The sequence below is a fragment of the Vidua chalybeata genome, chromosome 16, assembly GCF_026979565.1.
Source record: "Vidua chalybeata isolate OUT-0048 chromosome 16, bVidCha1 merged haplotype, whole genome shotgun sequence".
In the NCBI taxonomy this organism is placed as follows: Eukaryota; Metazoa; Chordata; class Aves; order Passeriformes; family Viduidae; genus Vidua; species Vidua chalybeata.
Genome location: NC_071545.1, coordinates 1,119,242 through 1,142,518, shown reverse-complemented (window position 1 = coordinate 1,142,518; position 23,277 = coordinate 1,119,242). Strand labels below are relative to the sequence as shown.

The 23,277-nt window shown below is 54.6% G+C and overlaps 1 protein-coding gene across 2 annotated transcripts in view; it reads right to left on the bottom strand.

The window, feature by feature from the left end:
- The window catches only part of ABCA3 (ATP binding cassette subfamily A member 3), a 38,983-nt gene that overhangs the window by 13,492 nt on the left and 2,214 nt on the right, over positions 1 to 23,277 (bottom strand). Inside the window, exons 1-14 of one of the 2 annotated variants that reach the window (XM_053957633.1) lie at positions 18,893 to 18,923; positions 14,032 to 14,133; positions 10,289 to 10,553; positions 9,542 to 9,669; positions 9,294 to 9,459; positions 7,088 to 7,347; positions 6,283 to 6,399; positions 5,644 to 5,764; positions 4,645 to 4,818; positions 3,849 to 4,030; positions 2,541 to 2,687; positions 2,085 to 2,214; positions 1,184 to 1,338; positions 279 to 434 (exon numbers count right to left, since the gene is read on the bottom strand). In XM_053957633.1, coding sequence (XP_053813608.1) covers positions 279 to 434; positions 1,184 to 1,338; positions 2,085 to 2,214; positions 2,541 to 2,687; positions 3,849 to 4,030; positions 4,645 to 4,818; positions 5,644 to 5,764; positions 6,283 to 6,399; positions 7,088 to 7,347; positions 9,294 to 9,459; positions 9,542 to 9,669; positions 10,289 to 10,553; positions 14,032 to 14,085 — 2,055 coding nt within the window. In that variant the 5' untranslated portion in view covers positions 14,086 to 14,133; positions 18,893 to 18,923. Of the gene's footprint in view, positions 1 to 278; positions 435 to 1,183; positions 1,339 to 2,084; positions 2,215 to 2,540; positions 2,688 to 3,848; positions 4,031 to 4,644; positions 4,819 to 5,643; positions 5,765 to 6,282; positions 6,400 to 7,087; positions 7,348 to 9,293; positions 9,460 to 9,541; positions 9,670 to 10,288; positions 10,554 to 14,031; positions 14,134 to 18,892; positions 18,924 to 23,277 lie in introns of those variants that run through there. The other variant, XM_053957635.1, reaches the window with a different exon arrangement.

The following is a 23,277-nucleotide window of genomic DNA, read 5'->3' as shown; positions in this document are numbered from 1 at the left end:
ATGGGAGCAGGTCAGAAAGGGCTGAGGGAGGCCCAGCAGCATGGGAGGGGACAACCTCAGGGCCCAGGAGGAGCCTTGGCCTCACAGCAATGATCTTGGGGAGCAGCTACCAGACAGCAGAGCCTCAGGGCATGACCCTCAGAGTGGAGGTGCTCCTGCTTGCTCCCTGCTGTCCTTGTTTCTCCCACTGGCTCACCACAGATGAGGAACAGCCTCAGGGCCACCCCAAGGACCTACACTGGCCCCAGGTGTGAGGTGAGCCCAGCAAAGCCACCTGCCTTGGAGTCCCCGATGAGGGCGATGCCGATGGACAGCTTGCGCTTCATGCCCCCAGAGAGAGCCTTGGTCAGGGAACGGCGCTTGTCCTCCAGGCCGAGGATCCTCAGGATGTGGTTGATCTCCTCAGGACACTTGGAGGCTGGGTATCCCTTCAGCTGCCAGACAGGGAAGGGAGGGATGAGCCCACCTGCAGGGCTGTCAAACCCCACCACACTCCCTGCTCCATACACAGACAGGAAAGTGGGGAAGCAGAGATGGGCTCCTGCCCACCCGTGCAGGAGCTGGCACAGCTGGCAGGAGTGGTTCCACAGAGTTGTGCTATCTGAGACTCTCCACTCCTCCAGCAGCCTGCAGATGAGGTGGGAAGAGGATGCAAGGGCTGATCTGCTTATCATGGAATAGTTTCGGTTGGAAGGGTCCTTTAAGATCATTTAGGCCAACTGCCCTGCCATGGGCAGGGACACCTTCCACTACCCCAGGCTGCTCCAAGCCCTGTCCAACCCAGCCTTGGACAATTCCAGGGATCCAGGGGCAGCCACAGCTTCTCAAGGTAACCTGTGCCAGGGCCTCAGCACCCTCACAGGGAACAATTTCTTCTGTATATCCCATTTAACCCTGCCCTCTCTCAGTGTGAAACCATTCCCTGTTGTCTTGTCGTTCCAGGCCCTTATCCAAAATCCCTCTCTTGGAACCCCTGTAGTCACTGCAAGAGGCTCCAAGGTCACCCTGGAGCCTTCTCTTCTCCAGGTGAACACCCCCAGCTCTCCCAGCCTGGCTCTAGAGCGGAGGTATTCCATCCTCTGACCATTTTTGGACCCACTTGATATATCTCACCACACTTCCCCACATCCAGGGGCCCAGGTGCCTTCCCCAGGGCTGTCTCCCTGCACAGTGCCAGGCTCACCCCTGCATAGAAGTGGAGGTGCTCTTCCACTGTCATGTTCTCGAAGAGGACGTCATGCTGGGGACACAGCCCCAGGCTGCGGCGGATCAGGACCATGTCCTGGGAGATCTCGTAGCCATTGATGTAGGCCTGCCCGCCTGTTGGGGAGTGCAGACCTGTGGGGAGCAGGACACAGCAGCTCAGGGTGACCTCAGTGGCAAAGAGCCAGTGGGAAATGTAGAGGGTCCTGATGAGCATCCCCTCCTGCTAGCTTTCTGCCAAGAAGCAGAGCAAATTTGTCTCGTGCTCAGGCTGGGATACAACAGCTTCCTCCTGCCCGCAGGACAGGCTGCAGGGCACCCATAGGTGGGAACTGGGCCACCAGTGCAGAAAGGAGAGGAACAGACAGGTCAAACATGGTTCTGAGCCTTGCAGAGAGCCAGGCAGGGCCAGGGCAGAGTTCCAGGAATGTCCCATGAGCCCCCTGAGTTGCCAGGAGCAGCTCAGAGCAATAGAGAACAGAAGAGGACCATCCAAGGTCACTGTGTCCATCCTGCCAAAATAGGTATCCTGGAGCCCAGTAGATCAAGAATGACAAACACCAGTTCCATCTTATCTGCGTTACCATGGCAAAGCCTATAGAGAGCAATCCTACAGCAGGTTCAGTCTCTTCTCACAGCTCTCCAGCACAAAATCTGGCTGTCATTTCACCCACTGCCTGATCCCACTCTTGTGGAAGGCTGAGCAGGGACCCCCCCATGCTCCTTCCATCTCCCTCTCACTACCCTGGCACTCCTAGCCAATAGCCCAGGAAACTGAAGGTGCTCCAATGAAGATCAAAAACCCCTCCCTGCCCTCAGAGACAGAGTCTTGCTCTTCTTTGAGGGTAAAGCCATCAGTTCCTGCAGCAGGATACTCCTACCTGTGAGCATGGACAGAGTGGTGGTCTTCCCAGCACCATTGTGTCCCAACAAGACGGTGATCTGCCCCTCGTACATGTTCACTGTCAGGTCCTTCACTGCCTCTTTTGTCTTGTTTCCCACTTTGAAGACCTGTGGAGATCAAGTCTATGAGTTGGTGCTGTGCTTCAGGCAAGTGCCTCAGCTCTATCCAGCAGGCAAAGCCTGGGATGCTCACGGGATGTTACCAGGAGACAACAGGTCTAATTCAGGTTAAATTCAGATGTCAACAAGTTAAATACAGATGTCACTGCACCTCTAAGTATGCAGCACTTCATCCCACCACAAATTGCAGCCAGCTCTTGGGAAGAGCCATACTCAGCCCCAGGGCAGCACAAGGATACAGAAGCTGCTTGCAGGCAACATATTTTACAAAACCAACATTATGGTATGTTTGCGCTCTGCTGAGCAGTCAGTACCTTGGACAGGTGCTTTATTTTGATGCCTGACACCAGGTCAGCTGGTTCCTCCTCAATGTACTGACTCTTCAGGGCTTTCTCGGGGTCCTCCTCCTCCTCCTTCTCTTTCCCCACAACAGTCCTGGGCCGCCCGCACCAGTACGAGGGCTGATGGAGGAAGGGAGAGACAGAAATCAGGCACAGGCAGAGCCCATCTCTTCATCCCAGCCTTGGCCACTCTCCTCCTCCCACAGACACCTCCCAGGGATCTCCCAGACTGCTGTCCTTGGCCTGGGAATTACCAACCAGAACGTCTTCAGCAGACAAGGCTGACACAATGGAACAGCTCCTCCTGCCCTCCTGCCTTCCCCCATCTCTCCCTTACAGCAGGACTGCCTGTGCTTACACAGCAGCTTTTCCCCATCTTCATCTCCATGGAAGAAATTCCACTGAAGTAAAATCACTCAGGCAGAATCATCCTGCCCAGGAGAGCCCACAGATGACCGTCCCCTCCAAAACCCCTGAGAAACACTAAATACAGCCTGGGTCCAGCTGCTGCAGTTACAGCCCCTTTTTTTTTGACACGGCTCTCTAGGAATGAACTAAGTGTTTGGGATCTTAAATCCCAGTGGGGATAACAATTCAATAACTCCTGGATGCAAAATCAGCTTCTGTCAATGGCTGCATCTCTGTTTCCCTGGTCTGACAGCAAGAGGGAGTGAGATGCTGGAGTGAAACCACTCTGAGATGAGGAATTTGGAAGGGAGAAGGAAGAGCCTCTCTATCAAATAACAAAGGATCCATCTCCAGTATCCAAACAGAAGATATTCTGTCTGCAGCCATGTAGCCGCAGTGCCCACTGCAGCTGCAGAGGGTGACGCCAAGTGTTTGGCTTGGCAGAGTGAGGGTGGCTCAGCTGATGGGGTGACAGTTGTCACCCACCCCCTGGCACGTGGCGGCTGGCAGCCGGACACAGGTCACCCATGCCTGCCTGCATGGCAGTGCTCACGGGTGTCAAATAGCTGGATCTGGTTGCTCCCACCTGGGGTTTCTCTCCAATGCCTTTGCTTGGGCCTGGAGACATTGAAGAACACCCTGCATGCCAGGAAGTGCTAGGAGAGAGCTTTAAAGCCAAGATGACCTTCATCCACAGTAAAAAATCTACAGCTGCATCAGCCTTCAGTGAGGACATGCTGCAAACCCCAGGATTTTGCAGGTCAGATGGTGCCACCCTCACCCATCAGACTGGCCTCCTGCATGGCACAAAAATGGTGACTGTCCCAAGTGAACGCCAGTCAAGCCCAGGGAAGGGGTGCAAGCAGTGCTCACCGTGAGGAAGAAGTACCAGGGCTGTGGCACACCGTACTCCCCGGGGAACACGGCCTCCACGTACCAGGCCACCACGCCATACAGCACCGAGTCCAGGAGCAGCATCCCCAGCACCTGGGCCAAGGTGAAGTTGTCATCCACGCTGACCGGCTTCATGAGGTCCCTCCACTGGATGCCAGTCCCTGCAAGGCACATGGGACACTGCTACCTCTGCATCCCCAGGAGGACCATCTTCTCCAGGACTGGCAGAGAGCAGCCCCTCTGCCAGCTCACTGCTCCCTAACCAGGAGCACCTGCACAGCTCTATGGTCCTCTGCAGATGGAGGGAAAAGAGGCACTGACACCTCGAGGCTCCCCACCCCACCATGCTCCCTCCATGCCATTCTCTGCCACTGCCTGGGAAGAAACAATCCCTTCTCCAGCATCATCCCTCCAATCACTACAGCCACCTTGCTACTGCCACACCTAGTAAATGCATGGTTCTGCATGGAACCAATAACAGACTCTTTTAAATTAAAGGAATTAAGGATATATATTGTGAAGGAAGAAATGCAATGGTTCCCATCCATTAGAACAGAAATCCTTTGGTAATTAAAGTGAGGATGGCATTTTGCACAGCCCAGGGGCACAGGCACAAGTTTGGAGAGCCCTGGTATGGGAGCAATCAGCTCTAGTAAGAAGAAGGAAATTGCTTCTTCTCTCCAATGTCTCTCCACCAAGCCAGTCCCACCCCACCACAAAATCCAGCTGACAGGAAGGGGATGCTCCTCTCCCAGGAACAGATGGCCCTGCTCACCTTTCCCTTCAAACATGCCGATGAGCTGCGCCCCCATGGCCATGGCCACGTTGGAGATGAGGCAGGATGCCAGCTTCTGGCTGTGGGACATCAGGTCGTAGCGGGGCGAGATGAAGAAGTAGGGGATGTAGGAGAAGAAGTAGAGGAAGCCGCCAGCGGCAGCCGCGACGTTTGCTGCCAGCACAGGGAAAAGCGAGAGGGAAAACGTCAGGGTGATGCCACCCAGCACTCCTCACCAGCTTCCCATCCAGGGCCACTCCAGACTTGTGCACAAAGCGTGGTTATGTGGGGGCAGGACAAGGACATGCCCACATCCCACAGCAAGGCAGAAGCCTGACCCCAACCCCAACCCCATGGAGGGCAGCTGCAAAAGCACCCCGCCCATCCCAGAGCAGAATCTGGGGCCAAGCCAGCCAGATGAGGCCTTATGACAGGAGCTGGTCATAGTACCAGGGAATGGTCTGGGTTGGAAGGGACATTAAAGATCACTTTGTCCCACCCTCTACCATGGGCAGGACACCTTCCACCATCCCAGGTTGCTCCAAACTCCATCCAGCCTGGTCCTGAACACTGCCAGGGATGGAGCAGCCACATCTTCTCTGGGCACCCTGTGCCAGGGCCTCTCCAACCTCACAGGAACTATTCCTTCCCAATATCCCATCCATCCCTGCCCTCTGGCAGTGGGAAACCATTCCCCCTTGTCCGGTCCCTCCAGGCCCTTGTCTCAAGTCCCTCTACAGCTCTCCTGGAGCTCCTTTAGACCCTGGAAGGGGCTCTGAGGTGTCCCTGGTGCCTTCTCCAGGTGAACACCTCCAGCTCTTCCAGCCTGGCTCCAGAGCAGAGGGGCTCCAGCCCTTGGACCTGCTCTGGTTTGGGAAGCAACAGTACCCACATCCCTTCCACACACTGTGCAGAAAATACAGCCAAAAATGGGAAGAAATGCCCCCGCCACAAGTTGAAGTGGTCAGTAACAAAAGGAGGCAGCGTGGGGGGACTCACCTCGTGAGAAGAAGGTGCTCACCATGAAGTTGAAGGAGATGGAGGATATGGAGAAGATGGCGAGGAAGGTGAACACCAGGGTGGGGTCACTGTTGGTGAGCACCGCTCCCTGTTCGCTCACCTGCCAAGAAAATCTTGTGAAGCCTAGAGCTGCTGGAGCCAGCCATGGCTTTAGCAGCACAGACCTGATGTTCTCCAAGTGCTGGAGACAAACTGAGATGGGTGAGAACACCCAGAAACTCCCAGACCACTCCAGAGGGAGGAAATACAGATTTCCCTCGTGTGATGCAGTCTATGGGGCAGGGGACACCCTGGTCAACACCCAGACAGCTCCCTCCTGCTTCCCCTGGTGTGGGCACATGCAGAGGAGAGAGCTCCAGGCCCTCCAGAGGCTGTGGGAGCAGGGTGGTCCTGCTCTGCATGCCATGTCCCTGGGGCTCCAATCCCCACCTTCCTCCAGGGGGAGTCACCCCTGTCATGGATGCAACTGTGGGGCAGCACTGCCCATTTCAGTCTGGGAAACCCAAATTCCCGTCTTTGGAGGAGCCCTGGGACACCAGGACAGTCCCATGGCAGAGTAGCCCTGTCATCCCTGTGCCTTGCCAGCACAGAGTTCGTGGCCTGGGGACAGACGCTCACCTTGACACAGAAGAGCACAGTGACGAAGAACACAGACACCAGGAGGAAGAGGAAGAACATGAGGAACCAGGCGCTCCAGTGCAACCAGTTGCTGAGGCCCATCATGTGCATGTACTCCTGTGGGAGGTCACAGTGTCACCTACAGCTGCACCCACACTCTCCGGGCACGGCTGGGGCAAGGCACAGGTGGCTTTGCCTCGTGGCACAAGCAAAGAGGTGGCAGCCCCAGGTACCACCAGAGTGGTCCTGCACAGCCACCAGCATGGGGCATGGTGTCCCCCACCTCCCCAAACAAGGGCTGCCACCACTGCAGGAGTCCCCAGAGAGCGAAGCTGAGCCCAAACCTAGAGCAGGGTGTCAGTGGTGCCACCGGGGCCACTCAGCACAGGGCAGGACACCCAACACCTGGGGGAAGCCAAGCCCTGCTGTTGTAACCATGTGGCCAAGCTCCAGCCGTCCCCACAGCACACGCACAAGGGGTCTCTACATGCAAAAGGCAAAACCCTTCCTTCAAACAGGCTGAACTCTTGAATCCACACACTCTGGAACCCAGACATGTTGCCCTCTCTCCCAGCCCAGGAGAAACACCATCCCTGCAGTCCAGCACCCCGGGTTGCACGGCAAGGAGAGCCCAGCCTCCTCATGGCAGCAGATTAGCAACATTCTTCCCTGGGGCTTGCTAATCTGCTGCCATCTCCCCCTCCTGCTCACTGGCCCTACACCCAGCAGGGATTTTGTTCCTGATCTAAAGATATCATCCATTGGGAAAAGCTGCAGAGGGAGGGGAGCACATCCCAGCTTTCACCTTCAGCTTCTTCTCCTTCTCGTGGACGACGGCGCGGACGATGTTGAGCGAGGTGTAGGTGAAGCTGAGCATGAGCAGCAAGGGCAGCTGGTTCTGGATGGCCAGGAGGAAGAGGTCATTGACGTAGGCCGGGAAGGGGAAGCGCTGCACCACCACGGTGATGTTCTCCAGCAGGCTGGCAGAGCTGGCACTGGCGTGGTACTGCATGATGGCCCTGTCCACGGCGTGCTGCACCGCCAGGAATCCCTCCCGGAGATAACCTGCACGGCAAGAACCACACCGGGAATAGAGACGGGGCTGGGGTTTGGAGGGACAAACAGCCTCTGTGGGAAGGATTGCATGGGAAGAGGAACAGGGACTAAAACTGAAGTGCAGAGGAAAAGCAATATAAGTATCACTGTGACACGGGAGACAAGGAAGGATTGATACCACAGCAAATTCACAGAATCACTGGTTTGGGTTGGAAGGGACCTTAAAACTTGTTCCATATCCCACCACACGCAGGGTAACCTTCCACTACACCAAACCTGGACCTTGCATAAACATCATTTAGAAGGAGCTGCCAGGAAAACTCTGTTCAATGGGAAGATTCTCTGTCACCATCAACCACCACAAGTCACTGGGCTTGTGTTTCACCCCTTTTTTTTTTTGTAAACCAGAAGAATAAACAATACTACACAGGTTGCAGTCAGAAAAAGTATATCCCATGACTCACATGTGTGGTGTAAACTTTTGTGCATTAGAAAACACTGAAAATATCTTTATTTCCCAACAGCATCTCCCAAGTGGGAAGGGACCCACAAGGATGGATCATTGACTCCAACTCCTGGCCCAGACACTCCAACAACCCCACCCTGGGCATCCCTGGCAGCACTGTCCAAACACTCCTGGAGCTCTGGCAGCCTCGGGGCTGTGCCCATTCCCTGGGGAGCCTGGAGAGTGCCCAGCACCCTCTGGGGGAAGAGCCTTTTCCTATTATTCAATCTAAACCTCTCTTGACACAGCTTTAGAGAACAAGATAAACTTAAAATAGTTTATTTTTAAGTGGAATTGCTGTCAAATGTTACCTGAACAGGAACTTAAATTCTCTTACAAAACCCCAAATGAACATTTTGAAAGTCAGTTGGCTAAAATGACCCATAGAGAGAGAAGGTAACAGTGGAATTATGACATTGGGAACTTTGTTTGATATTAACTCATGTACTGAGCAAACACTCTGGGGCTCTGCTTTATTTACACACTGTGAGCAAAACCTGTTCACCCACTTCCTCACCCTCACTCTCTATGGACACTGCAATCGAACACAGTGGGAGAAATCCCACTGAGGGAAATATTCCCTTTGCTACCACAGGAGGAGTTCCCAAAAATCCAGCCCTAAGCCAGCACCAGCTCCAGCAATGTCCCTGCTGGCTCATGCTCTGCCAGTGTTTTGGCTGCCCTTAAACACAGCAAACCATAGAACTGCTCTATTTACTTAAGCAGTACAATAAACACGGGGCAGTTTGGATAGTGAAATAAAATTTCCATTAAAAATTGAAATGGGAAAAAAATTAAATTTTAAAATGATTCATGCACATTAAAATTTATTCTTATCCAACCCTGCTCAGCAGAGATGCCCAGAGGCCAAGCAGTGCCCATGAAGTCACGGGATAAAATTTAAATAAAGGATAGCTATAATGAATATAACAAAATTGTAAATATAATCCAATTACATCTAAGTAATGAATAATAACCCAACAAAATAAAGACATATTAATATATAATAGTTATTTAGAATTAATATATAAATAAATATTAAGAAGCTCTATAGTTAATAATTAATATTTAAATATTAATTCAAAATTGTGTCATTATTTGATGAATTGTTTATCTATGCACAAAACTGAATATAAACATCTATAGAAAAGCATAACCATTTAACAATTTATATATTAATAAAGATTTATATGTAAATTTTAAAAAATTAATATATATAAAAATATTTAATTGCTTATATTTATTTAAAATAAATATATGCTTATAATAAACAAATATTTAATTGTTCACCTTGCACAGATATAAATTTAATGCTGGCATCAATATAAATCAATATTTCATTATAATTAAGTGAATTTAATAATTTCTTTTAAATTAACCTATTTCCTAAAAAGCTGAGAGCCTGTCAGGTGCTGTAGGAAGGTGACCCCACATCCTCGGCCGTGCTCACCTGGTGTGCCCCCATCAGCAAACTTGGCCTCGCGGGGCCCGGGCAGCTGGAAGAGCGGGAAGAGGTAACTGGTGTGCCAGTCCCGGTCCAGGTTGGGGTTCAGCCCCGTCTGCTCGCTCCGTGGAGCGTTCCTCGGGCTGTACTTGAAGCGCAGCTCATACTCCACCTGCAGGGAGGGTCGGAGGTGGGTGGGACAGATGGCGGTGACACCTGGGTGGGGGATGCTGTCCCACCTTCCCCTGGCTCACCTGGAGGGGCAGCGGGGCCGAGCCCTGCGGGAAGCAGTGCCGGAACACGACGGCGGCCAGGACGCTGCCCGAGCGGTTGTCCAGCCTGACATACTCCTCGAAGTCCCGCTCCGAGGGGAAGCCCTGAGCTGTGGAGGGGGAAACGGGGAGATGCAGGGATAGGGCACAGCAATGCACCATGCACTGCTGCTCCGCCATCCCTAGGAGCATCGATGGGTCCAGGACAGGAGGGATGCGCCATGCCTGCTGTCACACATGGGAGAGTTACGCAGGATGCTGCCCTGCATCCTTGGCATGCAGACATTCCTCCTCCTTGAGAGCAAGAGTCAGCTTTCCCACAGAAAATCCTAACAGTTTGGAACACCAAGTGCTAAATTTTTCTCTGCCAAAAGATTTCCAAAAATACTCTCTACAAGGGAAGTGCTGCCACCTTCTTTAACTGTTTTAGGGTGATATTTTTCTAGATGGAAACTGCAATAAAATGAGACCAAAAAGCAACCCTACATCCTGTCATTTTAGTGAAAAAAAACCCAAAAAACATCAAATTATAGCCTTGAAGTTCAGAAAAAAATGGTGTTCCAAGAGCATGAGGACTCAGAATCAGTCACAGAATGGTTTGGGTTGGAAGGGACATGAAAGATCATCCAGTTCCAAGACCCTGCCACGGGCAGGGACACCTTCCACTGGACCAGGCTGCTCAGAGTAAAGAATTTCTGGGGTGGAAGGGGCAGCCCCAGCCCTGCTCACCTCTGATGTTGATGGGCAGAGCTCTCTCCACTGCCTCGGCAATGCTGCGGACAGCGCTGCTGTTGGAGGGGACATAGGCCAGCTCCCAGGGGTTGCTGGCGTGCTGGGAGGAGAAGAAGCTGGGCAGGTCATCCACAGACTCGGTGGGGTAGAGGGTGGCGTTGGGGTGGCTGATGGAGTGCACGCGGTGCCGCAGCGCGATCAGGATGGCTGCGAAGAGCAGCGGCAGGCACACCTCGATCAGCGTCACCAGGATCTGCCGCTTCTGCAGGCCAGGGGAAAGATACAAATATGGGGTAAGGACATAAAATATATCATGTATCACACAGACATCTAGATATCTACCATAAGTATGTATCAATACACAGATACATACCCATGGATAGTACACGCTCTCCCTCTCTCTCTCTCTCAAGAGATAAAAAGCAAGATGCAAACACAGAAGGTAGATGAGCATAGTCATGAGGTTCAGGGCATGAGAACACCAAGGAGCAATAGCATTCTTGCATTCCACAAGGTTTCACAACCTGGGGTTTTCCAGAGGCCAGGAATGACACTGTGCTAGTTCCCACATCCTTCGGGACGCTCCAGCCAAGGGGTCCCCTACCCTAAGCACTGCTCCAGCTCCAACCAGCCTCCACCAGAGCCTTCCTCACCACGATGCTGGGTTGAATGACCCAGGCTTGTCCTTTGCTCCTTCCCTGTGTCCTGGGGCTCTGCCACGTGCAGCAGCACTGCTGGAACCAGTGTGACTTTTCCTGCTGGAGCTGAGTTAGTCCAGGCAGCTGGATGTGGGATCTGCATCCCAGGATGGGGCCCAGCAGAGCCTCTGGCTACAGGAGGACTACAGCATGGCAAGCACACCCAAGGGCATACCCAAGCCACTACTGCACTACACACAGTGACTCTTTTTATTTTTAAATTGAGATTCAAGCAACTGGAGAATGAACTCAAGCCCTGCACTCTGGACCTTCATTCATCAATTCCCCCAGGGCTATCTCTCCTGCACAACATCCCCTAGCTAGTAACATCCCCCACCAACACAGGTTCATTAGCATCCAACCTAGGTCAATTAGCATTTCAAACTGGTGTCCCAAGGGAACTGTGGTCATCTGAGCGACCTGGTCTAGTGGAAAGTGTCCTTGCCCATGGCAGGGCAGTGAGATGGATAGTCCTTTCCAATCCAAACCACTCTGGGATTCTGTGATTTCCTCCTGCAAAGCGAGCTGCCTTCACCCCAGGCCAGGCTCAAGAGCAGCACAGCACAAAGCCTCAGCCACAGCAGTGACAGCTCAGAGATGTCCCTGGCCACAGGGGTTCATGGCTGCTCAGAGCACGTGTCTGGAGCAGCAGCAGCAGCATTAACCTTTTCTGAGGCCTCTGGCTAATTTGGACTTCACAAGACATGGGGATTTTGCACCCTCCCCTTTGCCAGGCTGGAAAGAGGAGCACCACTAGGAAAGAGGAGCACCAAGAGCTTTAGTCTCACAACTTTGCTGTCTCAGCAAGTGGATTTTATCCAGCAGCCAGTGGGCAGGCTCAGGTGGGCAGACTCTCCAGTGGGGCAGGTAGGGAGCCTGAGCGCAGCCTGGACATCGTGGGAAGGGACAGCCCTGCAGGAGCCAGGGTGAACGGGATCTTGGGCAGTTTGTCAGGAGATGATAGGGGACTACCATTACCCTGGCTCTCAGCACCCACTGCCAAAGCCCAAAACGCCTCTTGGGACTTCCTCTGGGAGGAAGAGTCTGCACCAGCCCCAGCCAGCCCCAGCATCATAGGCAGGAGGCAGAAGCTTCAGGCAGGCAGGGAAAAAGGAGCTTTCCCAAAGCCACGCTCATAAAAGTGAACACTGCAGATGTCTGATGAGTTTATAATGCAGCCCTGGCAGCCCAGCTGCCTCCCGCTGATTTACTATCGTGCTAAACCTCTCCCTGTCTTCTGGGCTGCCTTCAGAACAGCTCTCTGCTTCCCTGAACCCACAGGTTCATACACATTCACCAGCTCTGCAGCAGAAGTCATTCAAGCGTTGTATTCCAGAGGTGACAGGGATACTCATCCATAATCACCACCTCCACCGGGCCCAGGCAGCTCTGGAGAGCCACGTGTGCCAGCATCCATCAGAGCTCTGTTTCTTTATCAGGAACAGGACTTTTAGCTGTATCCTGGCACAGTAGACCTGAGTCAGCTTGTGGCCTTGGAAAACACATTGAGATGCGTCCCCACGCTGGAGCACACCCAGAAAATAACGTTTTCCCCCTCCAGAGAGGATGGGGGATGCTTCTGGCTGCAAATCAGCCCTGCTACCAGTCCCTTTCATCCCCTCGAAGCCCAGTTCCCTGTTCTGTGCCTGTCAGAAGGCCGGGTGCAGCCAGCACTTCCCTCTTCCTTTGGTTTATTTTTACAGTAACGCTGTGCTGAGCTGCAGACGGGTAAGTGAAAGCGTAAAGCCAGGCTGCAGCCATCCCTGCTCCCTCCTCTTCCCCCGCGCGCTGCCAGAGCTGGCTCCAGCTCCCAGTGGAGCCACAGAATCCACCCAGGAACACTTAAAGGGGCTGCGGCTTGGGCCAGCACCAGGTGGGACCTGCCAGCCCTGAGGTCCCCAGATTCCTCAGTACCACCCAGCTGCCATGGTGGGAGGTGGGCTGGCAGTGGGTGCCAATAGTTTAATATTTTTAGGACCTCTAAAAGCTGCTCCTGCTAGTAGTAGAAAGGAATAGAGGAAAAAAAACCCAGGGCTCCAGTGGGTTTTGGGGATTTTTGGGGGTTTTGGGAACCAGGACTTCCAGAGGAGGCTGTGCAATGAGACAGCTCAAAAAACCCCACTGTCACATGGATGGGGTGTGGGTTACCCTGTCCCAGGAGAAGGGAGCTGAGCTCATTGCCAGAAGGCAGGCTGGGGGGGCCAGGGACAAGAAAACTGAGTACATAGCACAGCCCATAAAGTCACAGAGACCAGCACAAAAGACACCATGTGCACAAATAACCCAGTTTTCCTCCTAGAGATGCCCTGTGTCCACAGGGGAGGTTTCCTGACAAAGCCAGAGGCTGGGCAAGTGTCAGAATCCAGGACATCCCTCTGGCTGCCCTGGCTGTCTCGAGACCCTGGCAGGGGTCTTGGAGACCTTGGCAAAAAGTCAAAAACATCTGTGGCTTCGATTTTAGCCCGTGGAAAAAACTGCCAACCCTGGATGAAGAATTACAAACCAAAAGAGTTTGAGTAGTGTAATAGGTGAATTGACACAGGATGGAAAAGCAGAATTTTGGGGTTTTTAGAGTGTAATTCAGGGGTACAAGATGGAGGAATCTGGGTGCATCCTAGCCTTCTTCTCCTTCGTCTTGTCCTCCATGTCTTGGTGTGATGGTGACACTTTTCTATTGGTTTAAAGTAGAGAAACACTGTCTGACATAGGTGATAGTTATTGGCACATTATTGTAAACATACTACACGTGGTTTTGAGTATATAATGTGGGAGCCGCCCGAGGCAGAGGCAGACTGCCATGGCTTCTGTACTAGATGGACCTTGGCAGGTCAGAGGGAGAATGCTACAGATAAGGGAAAATTAACAACCTTGAAAACTTGACCTCACGCATTCCAGACTTCTTCTTCGGCTGCATGGGCGAGGGAACAAGGACTTCTACAATCTCGGGGTCATTCCAAAGCAAAGCAGACCCCGTCAGGCAAGCTCTGATGTATCCCCATTTAGCGGTGCCAGAAGCAGCCCCCAGGTGCAGTGCCAGCCTACCTGCAGGATGTAGTTCTTCCAGAGCAGCAGCCTAAACTGCCTGAGCACAACCATCCTCCCATCAGAAGGGGCCCAGCGCCGCCACCACCGCTCCGCAGGACCCTGGAGGAGAGAGAGGAGAGAGCTGTGAATGCCAGCTGCTGGTGGAGCCGGGCTAGGAGGGCAGCATCCCACACCCCACACAGCCCAGGGCAGCTCTCTGCTCCCAGCCTGGAGCCACAGCAGCTGGCTTGACCCCAAAAATAACCATTGTGTTTCCTCCCCTAAGAGTAAGAGCCCCTGGTTTCTGGCATGGCTCTTCTCAGAGAAGGAAGCTGCTGTTTCAATATCCAACCCGGGTCCTTCCCAGCAGCAGACAGGAACAGCTTTCCTCAAGCTGCAGGAGCACAGGGTTACAGAACTGCCAACACCAGCCAAACTCCTGGCAATTTTGGGATGGGTGGAGATTCCAAGTTGTGCCTCCACCCCCTGCCGTGTGAAGGGTTGGTTCTGCAACACTGGGTGCTTTCCCAGCAGAAACTTTGCTGGGAGAGGCAAGGATGAGAAAAGGGCAAGGCAAGCACAAGGGAAGGTCGGTGCTTGAGAATGATCCCCCGCTGCCTCCTCCCCCTCTCGGGAAGCATCTGCCATCCCTTCAAGTTGTTTGTGTCCCCATTTGCAGTGGTATTTCCTGTCGGAGCACTGCTATCCCACCAGGACGCTGGCTGGGATTTTGGGCTTGCAGAGCAGTATGGAGAAGGGGCAGCCCTGGCACCAGCAGAGGCTGCTGCTCGCACTCCCAGACTCTGGGCAGCCCCCACCAAGCAGTGCCAGCCTCCAAACACAGCAAATCCCGACAGGATCACAGCGGAGTCAGCTCTGAGCCGATGCTCCAAAGCCTGGCAGCACTGAAAGCTGCTACAGGGACACGGATGGGCACATAACCCACGAGCAATGTCCTGGCAGATGCTCCACAGCACGTTCTCCAGCCCTGGTTGGGTATCAGCTCCCTGGACGCAGCTGGCACCCAGCAAGCTCAGCAGGGGCTTCAGGGTGCCACAGTGAGAGGAGGGGAGGTTGCTGACCCAGCCTGCCAACCCTGGCTCCCAGCTGGTGAACGCACACAGCGAGCACAGCTCCAGTGGCAACAGAGCTGCAGCAACAGCAACCTGAGACACACGCAGGGCACAGCAACAACACCCACCCGCCTCACCTGCTCTCTGCCACCAGCTCCTTGAGCTCTCCAGGAGCCTTCTCCAGCCCTGGCACACACCTTCACAGGCTTAACTCTAAACCCAGGAGCCTTCTCCTGGCTTTGCACACCCCTTCCCAGCCCCAATGCCAAACCCAAATGTGTTCTCAGAGCACAAAAAAACCACCGTCTCTTTGTCACTCCATGCACAGAAGACAGATTCCCACAACAGCAGGGATATCTGTGTTCAAGGATCTTTCTCCAGGCAGGAAAAAGCAGAAGAAATCTTATGCTTTAGCCCCAAATGTCCATCAGAACCTCTGCCCAGAGCAAGCAGGAAAGGAATAGCAATGGGGAATTGGCAAATGCACCTTCAAGCACCTCATAACATGCTATGTCTCCAGCTGACCTCTGTCCCATGTGTGGCCAAGCAGAACAGTCCATGCTGTGCCACAGGATCCCTTAGCAGGTGCCCCGGGCCCACACACACACTCCACACAGCAGCATCTGAAATGCCCCCAGATAAGTCCCCCCACCCCCAAGCAGAAACCTTTGTCATGCACCCCCTTGAAGGAATCCAGAGCAAACCAAGGGAATCAAAGTGTGTCTCACTTTAAAGAGGACGAATGCTGCAGCTCAGGCAGGAGCAGCTGCTGCCCTCGCAGAGATCCCAAATCCTGCTTGCCCCGCCGCACCCTCGAACTCAAGCTGCCCCCCCCGACCGCCCCCATGGGTCTTACAGCTGCTGCCAGGAAAATGTCAAGCAGCTCTTGGGTAACACAAACACTATACAAAGACTGAAAACTCCATTATTGCCAATAAATACTTTCCAAGTTTTCAAGTGTTCCAAGAAAACTCGTTCTGGACCTTTTGCTTGCTGGAGATGAGAGGAGGAAGAAGCTAAGTTACAAAAGTTCTAACTGGATTTGAGAGCAAAAATGGTTTTCCAGGCTCTGGTATCCAAAGCACGATTTTTTTTTTCCAGCCCAAGAGAGAAAATCTGTTTTGGGAGGTGCTGCCTGGATCAGCCAGCAGCTGAGATGTCTATGATCAGAGGCATCTCAGGCAGGGCCCAGGTCCGTATCTGGGCCCATCTTCAGCAGTAAGGGAGGGCTGAGTGCCACAGGTGGATGATGACCTCTGAGACAACAAGGTGCCTTGCAGGGCAGCACATTGGGTTGTCCCCGCTGGAGATGCTCCCGCCTGACCTCAAGCACTACAAGATAAGACTGAATTTCCCACCAAGAGGCAGGGCCAAAGATCTGGAAGGAGAGAGAGGCAACCACCACCAGCTTCTGGGAGAACAACCCAGTTCCTCTCCCTCCTGTCTGCATCTGACCACAGCAGGAGGAAGGGTCTCCTGAATACGTGTGGACACACCCTGGTCATCCTCAGGGAGGTCAGTGAGGAAGGAGACACTCCTGCCTGCCCACAGCCTGCCTAAGTGGATATGAGACTGGTCCCCACCAGCCCCTGCCGCAGTACCAAGCTGTGCTGGATAACGTGGTGGCACCAGTTGCCAGCCTGGACCGGAGCTGTTCTGCCAGTGGATTTAGATGAAGACAGGCTGAGGATAGGCAGGGATCAAGGTCACAGCATCCCACCTCCTGACCCACTTCCACACTGCCTCATCGCTGGGAGGTGGCTGTGCCTGGCCACCGCCTCAGCGGAAAGGGCCGAGCAAAGGCCATGTGCTCCCGGGAGCTTGGAGTTATTTTAGAGCACACACCACATTTCTGCTCTTCTGATGTCCCGTTCCCATAGAAACCAGCCCTGGAAATGGCAGACGTTGCCTTTTTTAATATAAACCCAGCATTTCTTCCTGCTGGTTGACAGAGACACCGTGTCACCCCTACAAGATGAACTGCCAGGTGCCTGCACCTCCACAGCTGTGCCTGGGGTAGTGGCATCACACACCCGGTGAGGGCTGCATGCGTGGTCAGTCCCTGGGTACTTTTCACACTGTCACTGGAGCAGGAAATTCCTCTCTGCTCCCCACAGTGTCTGTGTTGGAAATTAATCAGCCATAGCAGGGCAAGGACTTTTATGGCCACTGTTTACAGGAAGAGCGAGTGATTTCCGAGGCGGGTGCATCCAGAAAGTCCCAGGTCCTGCAAAGAGCAACCAGGGCCAGCAGCCACCAGACCAGCCATGAGTGTTCAGTGACACAGCTCTCACTGCTGGGGCGTCTTTACCTTCACACAGAGATCTGGGAGTCACGACAGAGCGAGACCATAAAAACCTCACCTTGGTTGTGCAAACAGTAATAAAACTTTCTAAGAGGCTGTAAGGCTGGTGGGGTGCTGGGTGGGGTGCTGCGGGGACCAGCGACCTCACAGCCCTCTACAAACCCAACACCCAGTGTCCGACAGATACATGAGTCTGGGTTTGACCCAGACAGGAACTTTGGGCCTTGAAATAAAGAAGAAAGCTGGGGCTGGATGCTGTTTGCAGAATGAGGGGTTGGCTTGTGCACAGCTGCTGTCCTGCAGTGGGAGTGGGCCAGTGGGCATACAGAACCTGATGGGCTCTATGGTTGTGTCTGTAACTGCCTTTGTGCTGGGGCAGCAGCAGGAGAGGGGAACAAAGCTGCTGCAAGAGCTGGTCAACCCCTTTGCCTTAAAAACAACATTGCTAGTTTGCCCAGTGAGTCTGCAGCTGCTCATAAAATGACAAACTCTGCCAACTCACTGGCCTCATGAATTTAGCAAGAACAAGGTCTGGAGCCCAACACACAGGTTTCTCATGGACCCTTGTACAGCCCTGCAGTTTTCAGTGGCTGGGCAGGACAGGCCACCCGGGCAGCTGTGAGCAGAGGACAGGGAGATCCCTTCTGCTTCTACTTGGTTTTGAACATTCCAGGGATGGGGACTCCACCACTGTCTCGGGCAACCTGTTCCAGCGCCTGACCACCCCTTCCGTGAAGAAATTTTCCCAATATCCAACCTAAACTTGCCGTGGCACAACCTGAAGCTGTTTTCTCTTGTTCCATCACTTGTTCCCATGGAGCAGAGTCTGACCCCCACCTGGCTGCACCCTCCTGTTAGGGAGTTGTGGACTGAGAAGGTCTCTCCTGAGCCTCCTTTTCTTCAGGCTGAGCCCCCCCAGCTGCTTCTCATTAGACTTGTGCTCCAGACCGTTCCCCAGATCCGTTCCCTTCCCTCGACACGCTCCAGCCCATCAAGGTGTGTCTTGGCTTAAGAGACTTTCTCATACCGAGCCAGGGCCCCGGGGCGCAGAGGGGCCGGCAGATGTCCCCTCGGTCCCCACAGGCCCGTGTCCGTTCCCCGGCAGGGAGGGGTGGTCCGAGCTCCCCCAGGATGCCGGCGGGTCCCAGCCAGGCGCAGCCCCCCGAACGCGACCGAGCATCCCCGGCGGAGGCGCCTCCATCCGCCGCAGCCTACGGGGGAAGCGACCCGCGCGGGCCCGCGCAGGAAGCACCGCCGGCATCGAGCCCGAGCCGCGCCGGAGCGCGGAGGCGGCAGCGGGAGGAGCCGGCCAAGGGCCCCGGCGCTGCCGCAGCTCCGGGCGGGGCCGCCCCGCCGAGTGGACAAGAGGCCGCGGCCCCACGCATCCCCCGTCCGGCCCGACCCCCCCCCCCCCCCCCACTACTGCTACCATCACTCCCCGATGCTCACCCCCCCGGCGCTGGTGCCGGTTCCGGCGCCCCTCGCCTCCCCTCTCACTCACCGGGCCGGGCGGCTCCGGCTGCGGCTCCGTCCGGCCCCGCCCGCGCCACCGCGGGACCGCGCACGCGCCGGGGGCGGCGCCGGAGTGGGGCGGGACCGTGAGAGGATCAGGAAGAGGGAATGTGTGTTTGTGTTTGTGTGTGTGTGTGTGTGTGTGTGTGTGTGTGTGTGTGCGCGCGCACACACACGTGTGTCTAAGTGCACACGTGTGTGCCACTGTTTGCAGTCATTTATGTGTGTGTCATCCTGTGTGTGCTACTGTGAACCTGTCTGTGAGGTGTGTGTGTGTGTACACATCCCTCTGGGTGTGAGCTCTCAGTGCGCGCACACACCCCGCTGGGTATTACGTGCACCGGTGTGTGTGTGCGCAGGGCACTGTGCACCTGTGTGTGCCCCAGGCATTGCACGTGTGCCAGGTGGCCGTGGGTGTGGCTGTGTGTGCAGCCGTGCCATTGTGTGAGTGCACACCTGGGCGTTCCACAGCTGTGTGCACATGCGCTGGGCATTGCACGTGTGCCAGGTGTGGGACACAACACGAATTCACATGTGCCCACTTGGACACCTGAGTGTGTGGAAGTGGGCGTGTGTGTGTAGGGGTCCTGTATGTGTGTGCAAGGGGCTGTGCATGTAGGGCTCTGTGGGTGTGTGTGTGTAGGGGCTCTGTGTGTGTGTAGGGGCTCTGTGTGTGTGTAGGGCTCTGTGTGTGTGTGCAAGGGGCTGTGCATGTAGGGCTCTGTGGGTGGGTGTGTGTAGGGCTCTGTGTGTGGGTAGGGGTTCTGTGTGTGTGTGTGTGTAGGGGCTCTGTGTGTGTGTAGGGCTCTGTGTGTGGGTAGGGGTTCTGTGTGTGTGTGTGTGTAGGGGCTCTGTGTGTGTGTAGGGCTCTGTGTGTCTGTAGGGGTTCTGTGTGTGTGTGTGTGTGTGTAGGGGCTCTGTGGGTGTGTAGGGCTCTGTGTGTGGGTAGGGGTTCTGTGTGTGTGTGTGTGTGTGTGTGTGTGTGTGTAGGGGCTCTGTGGGTGTGTGCAAGGGGCTGTGCATGTAGGGGCTCTGTGTGTGTGTGTGCAGGGGTTGTGTATGTGTGTAGGGACTCTGTGTGTGTGCAAGAGGCCACGTGTGTATGTGACAGGAGCTCACATGCACTGTGGGGGGCAGTGGCTGTGAGCAGCTGTGGTGGTTCCTGGTGTGGGGTCAGTCCATCCCTGCACGGGCATGGTCAGTCTGCCGTGTCCATCTGTCTGTCCACCCCGCTCCCGAACAGCAGCACTCCACACTGGGCCCTGCCCTGGTTTTTGGAAGCAGGTGCCAGCTCCCGTGCGTGGGAATGTGGCACTCTCAGGCCACTCCAGGGGTCAGGTGGAATGCTCCAGATAAGGATGAAAGTGCCGGCGGTAGAGTGTGGTCACAGTTGCTGGTGTCTGGCTGCCCTGCCCGTCCTGCCCGCTGGCTGCCAAGTTGGCAGGAGAAGGTGCTGCTGGTGCTGAGAACACCAAAGCGGGGAAAGTTTGCACAGTGTGGGCAGAGGGAGTAGGAAGAGAAGGGTGGGGAAAGGGGACTGTGGTGGGGACAAGGACAGCCATGGCTTGAGGCAGCTCTACTGAACAAGGGACATGGGGTAGCTTGGGTGCTGTGACTGCTGGGGGGGATTTGGGGTGCCCCAGTGAACTCAACCCGCCCTAGGCTATGACAAGCAGGAAGCAGGGCAGCACCCAGTCACTGCCTTTTTTCTACATGATAAAGAGAAGGAATTCAGGCATCAGAAAAGGCTGCTGAGAGAAGTGTGGAGTTCCTGGAAGTGTTCAAAAATCATGTAGATGTGACACCTGGGGACGTTTTAGTAGTGGCCTTGGCAATGCTGGAGGAACAGGTGGACTTGATCTTAAAGAGCTTTTTCAACCTAAATGATTCTGTAATTCTATGATTCTATAATTTTTTGGGGTCTCCATGTAGCTGAATGCCAGAGTGATGGCTTTGAGTATGACTGCTTTGGAAACTGTTCCTCTCTGATCTTGGGGATTTGTAGCTGCTTTCTGGACCCTGGGTGACCCTTGGGAAAGGAGGAAATGAACTGAGAACCAGGGCAAGGGTGAAGGTGTCTGGGTATGGGAGCAGGAATCAGCAGCATTGGTGTTAAGATGAGGCCAATCTGACAGTGGCAGTCATGACTGCACTGCCAGGACCCCCTGAGCTGGGAAACACCACTCTCCACCTTGGTGCCTTTGGTCCTGGTGATGGCCAAAGCTGAATTTTGGCTTCCCAGGGCACTGGGAGCGTGTCACAGCTGTGGATCTGGCCCCAGATGGGGTGTTTGCAGTTGAAGTTCTGACTGTCTGGCCTGTGCCCAGATCCCATCTCCTGCTGGGCTGCACTGGGAGAGGCCTGGATCCAATGCTCATCTTCAGAGCTGCAGCTGGGAGCCCTGTTCCTGCCCTCCCTCAGCTGGTTCCACAGACACCAGAGGAACTGAAGCTGTCTCCATGGGTGACTGAGCAGCCACCAGACCACAGCAAAGCTTCCCTGCTCACACTCACGTCCTTAGCAGCACACAGCAAATGAGCACTCATTACAGTGCTCAGAGGCAGGAAGGAGCTGCCTGGCTCAGAGTTGTTATCCCTCAGCAGAGTCACACGAGTGTTTTGAGATTATGCAGGCTGGCCAGGCGTGGGGATGGCATGTGCTTTCCCTCCAAGCATGGCCTGGCTGAGGGCTTGTCCTCTCCCTGTTTGCTTTCCCCCACCATGTGTCACCCTTCTGCATGGCATCCTGCTGTGGCCACCTCGGGAATGGTGTGGTCTTGCGCAGCATCTTCGTCATCACGGGGCCACTGGCCCTGTCTCAGGTGATGCCAGCAGCCAGCTGAGTAGTCACAGGTAACTGTGGGCTTGGGGAGGATCTGGGACAGTCATTGCCTGCGGTGACACGCCGGAGCCTCATGCCAGCCCGGGCTGAGCCACCTGTCCACACCCCTGCTCAAGCCTGGGTTTGATCCTCCCCAATTACAGCTGCCTCGGTTCTCCCCGTGACCTTCCCTGTTGCCTCACGCAGTGCCTCTCAGTGCCTGCCTCTGAAGGAAGCTGAGCAATTACATCAAAACAAAAATCTTCCCAAAGAAAGTATTTACAGGCTCCTCATGGTGCCTAGAACAGAAGACAGGAGGTGTTGCAATGAGATGCAGTGGCATTGCAGTGACTCAGCTCACACCCAAGGCTGGGAGTGTGCAGGAGACTCAGCAGGAACACAGGAGAAACCCAGAAAAAGACAGGATCAGGCAGAGAGGAGGCAGCAGGGACAGCAGGGTTTAGGCAGTGGGGAAGCACTTGCCTGGGGAATGTCCCTGTCTAACCTCTCACATGAGCCTCTGGAAGGAAGAACCAGCCCCTGTGCCAAACTTGCCAACCCTGCTCCTGCTGCCTGCTACTGGCACCTGTGTCCCTGAGATCATGGCTCAAGCTGTTCTCCACCACCTTTCTTTGTTGGCTGTTGTCACCCCCATTTCCCATGGTGTTATTCCCAAGGGGCAGCCACAGGGGCCATCCTGTCAGCCGCACTGGGGACGTCCATCCTGCTGTTTCAGACCATCTGGGTTCAGAAAACCCCAGCCCTGCTCACCCCATACATGGTTTCAGGGTTTAACCTGTATTAAAGATCCTGGCTGGCTCATGAAACCATCTTATCTCTGTCCATCAAGGACCTTCCCTTCCCCGTCCAAACACCCAAAATGCAGGACAGGTTGGGAGCAGGGTGTGTGCCAGTGAGTCCCCAGGGCAGCCATGCCAGCGTGGGCCTGGCAGTGTGCTCTGGCCCCTCATCTCTCAGCCAGCAGCCAAATGCAGATGTTGGAAAGAAGAACTTGGTTAAGTAATTCCTCTTTCAGTTCCTCTGCTATCCGCATGGCCCTGTCACCCTAGGCAGTATCTGGGCAAGGGATTCACTACTGCTGTCCTTGTGTTACCACATCTGCATTGCTCCTTGCCCTCCATCCCAGCCTCCTGCTGCTCCCTGTGAGGGAGGAAGGAGCATGAGCAGAGCACACACCCCATGATGCCCAGTGGCACCTTCCTCCAGAGCAGCCGGTGGCTCAGGGACATGCAGCAAGGGCTTCCCTGGACACATCCTGGGAGTTGTGGTGCAAGGACAGACACACTGACTTCTGTTGAGAGCATTTTCCATCTTGTCCTCATTTCCTCCCACCCTTAACTTTGCTGCTGTGCTGCATGGCGCAGCCCTGAGACTGGCACTTTTTACCCTGGAGTGCCATTGCCCAGGAGTAAAATACCAGGATGGTGGTTCCGATTAAAGAGAGTGAGTGGATCCAACACCTTCTCTTGGTCCCCTCACACTTGCTGAGGACAGATGTCTTGGGCTTCTTTTCCCCAGGGTGGGGCCCCTATT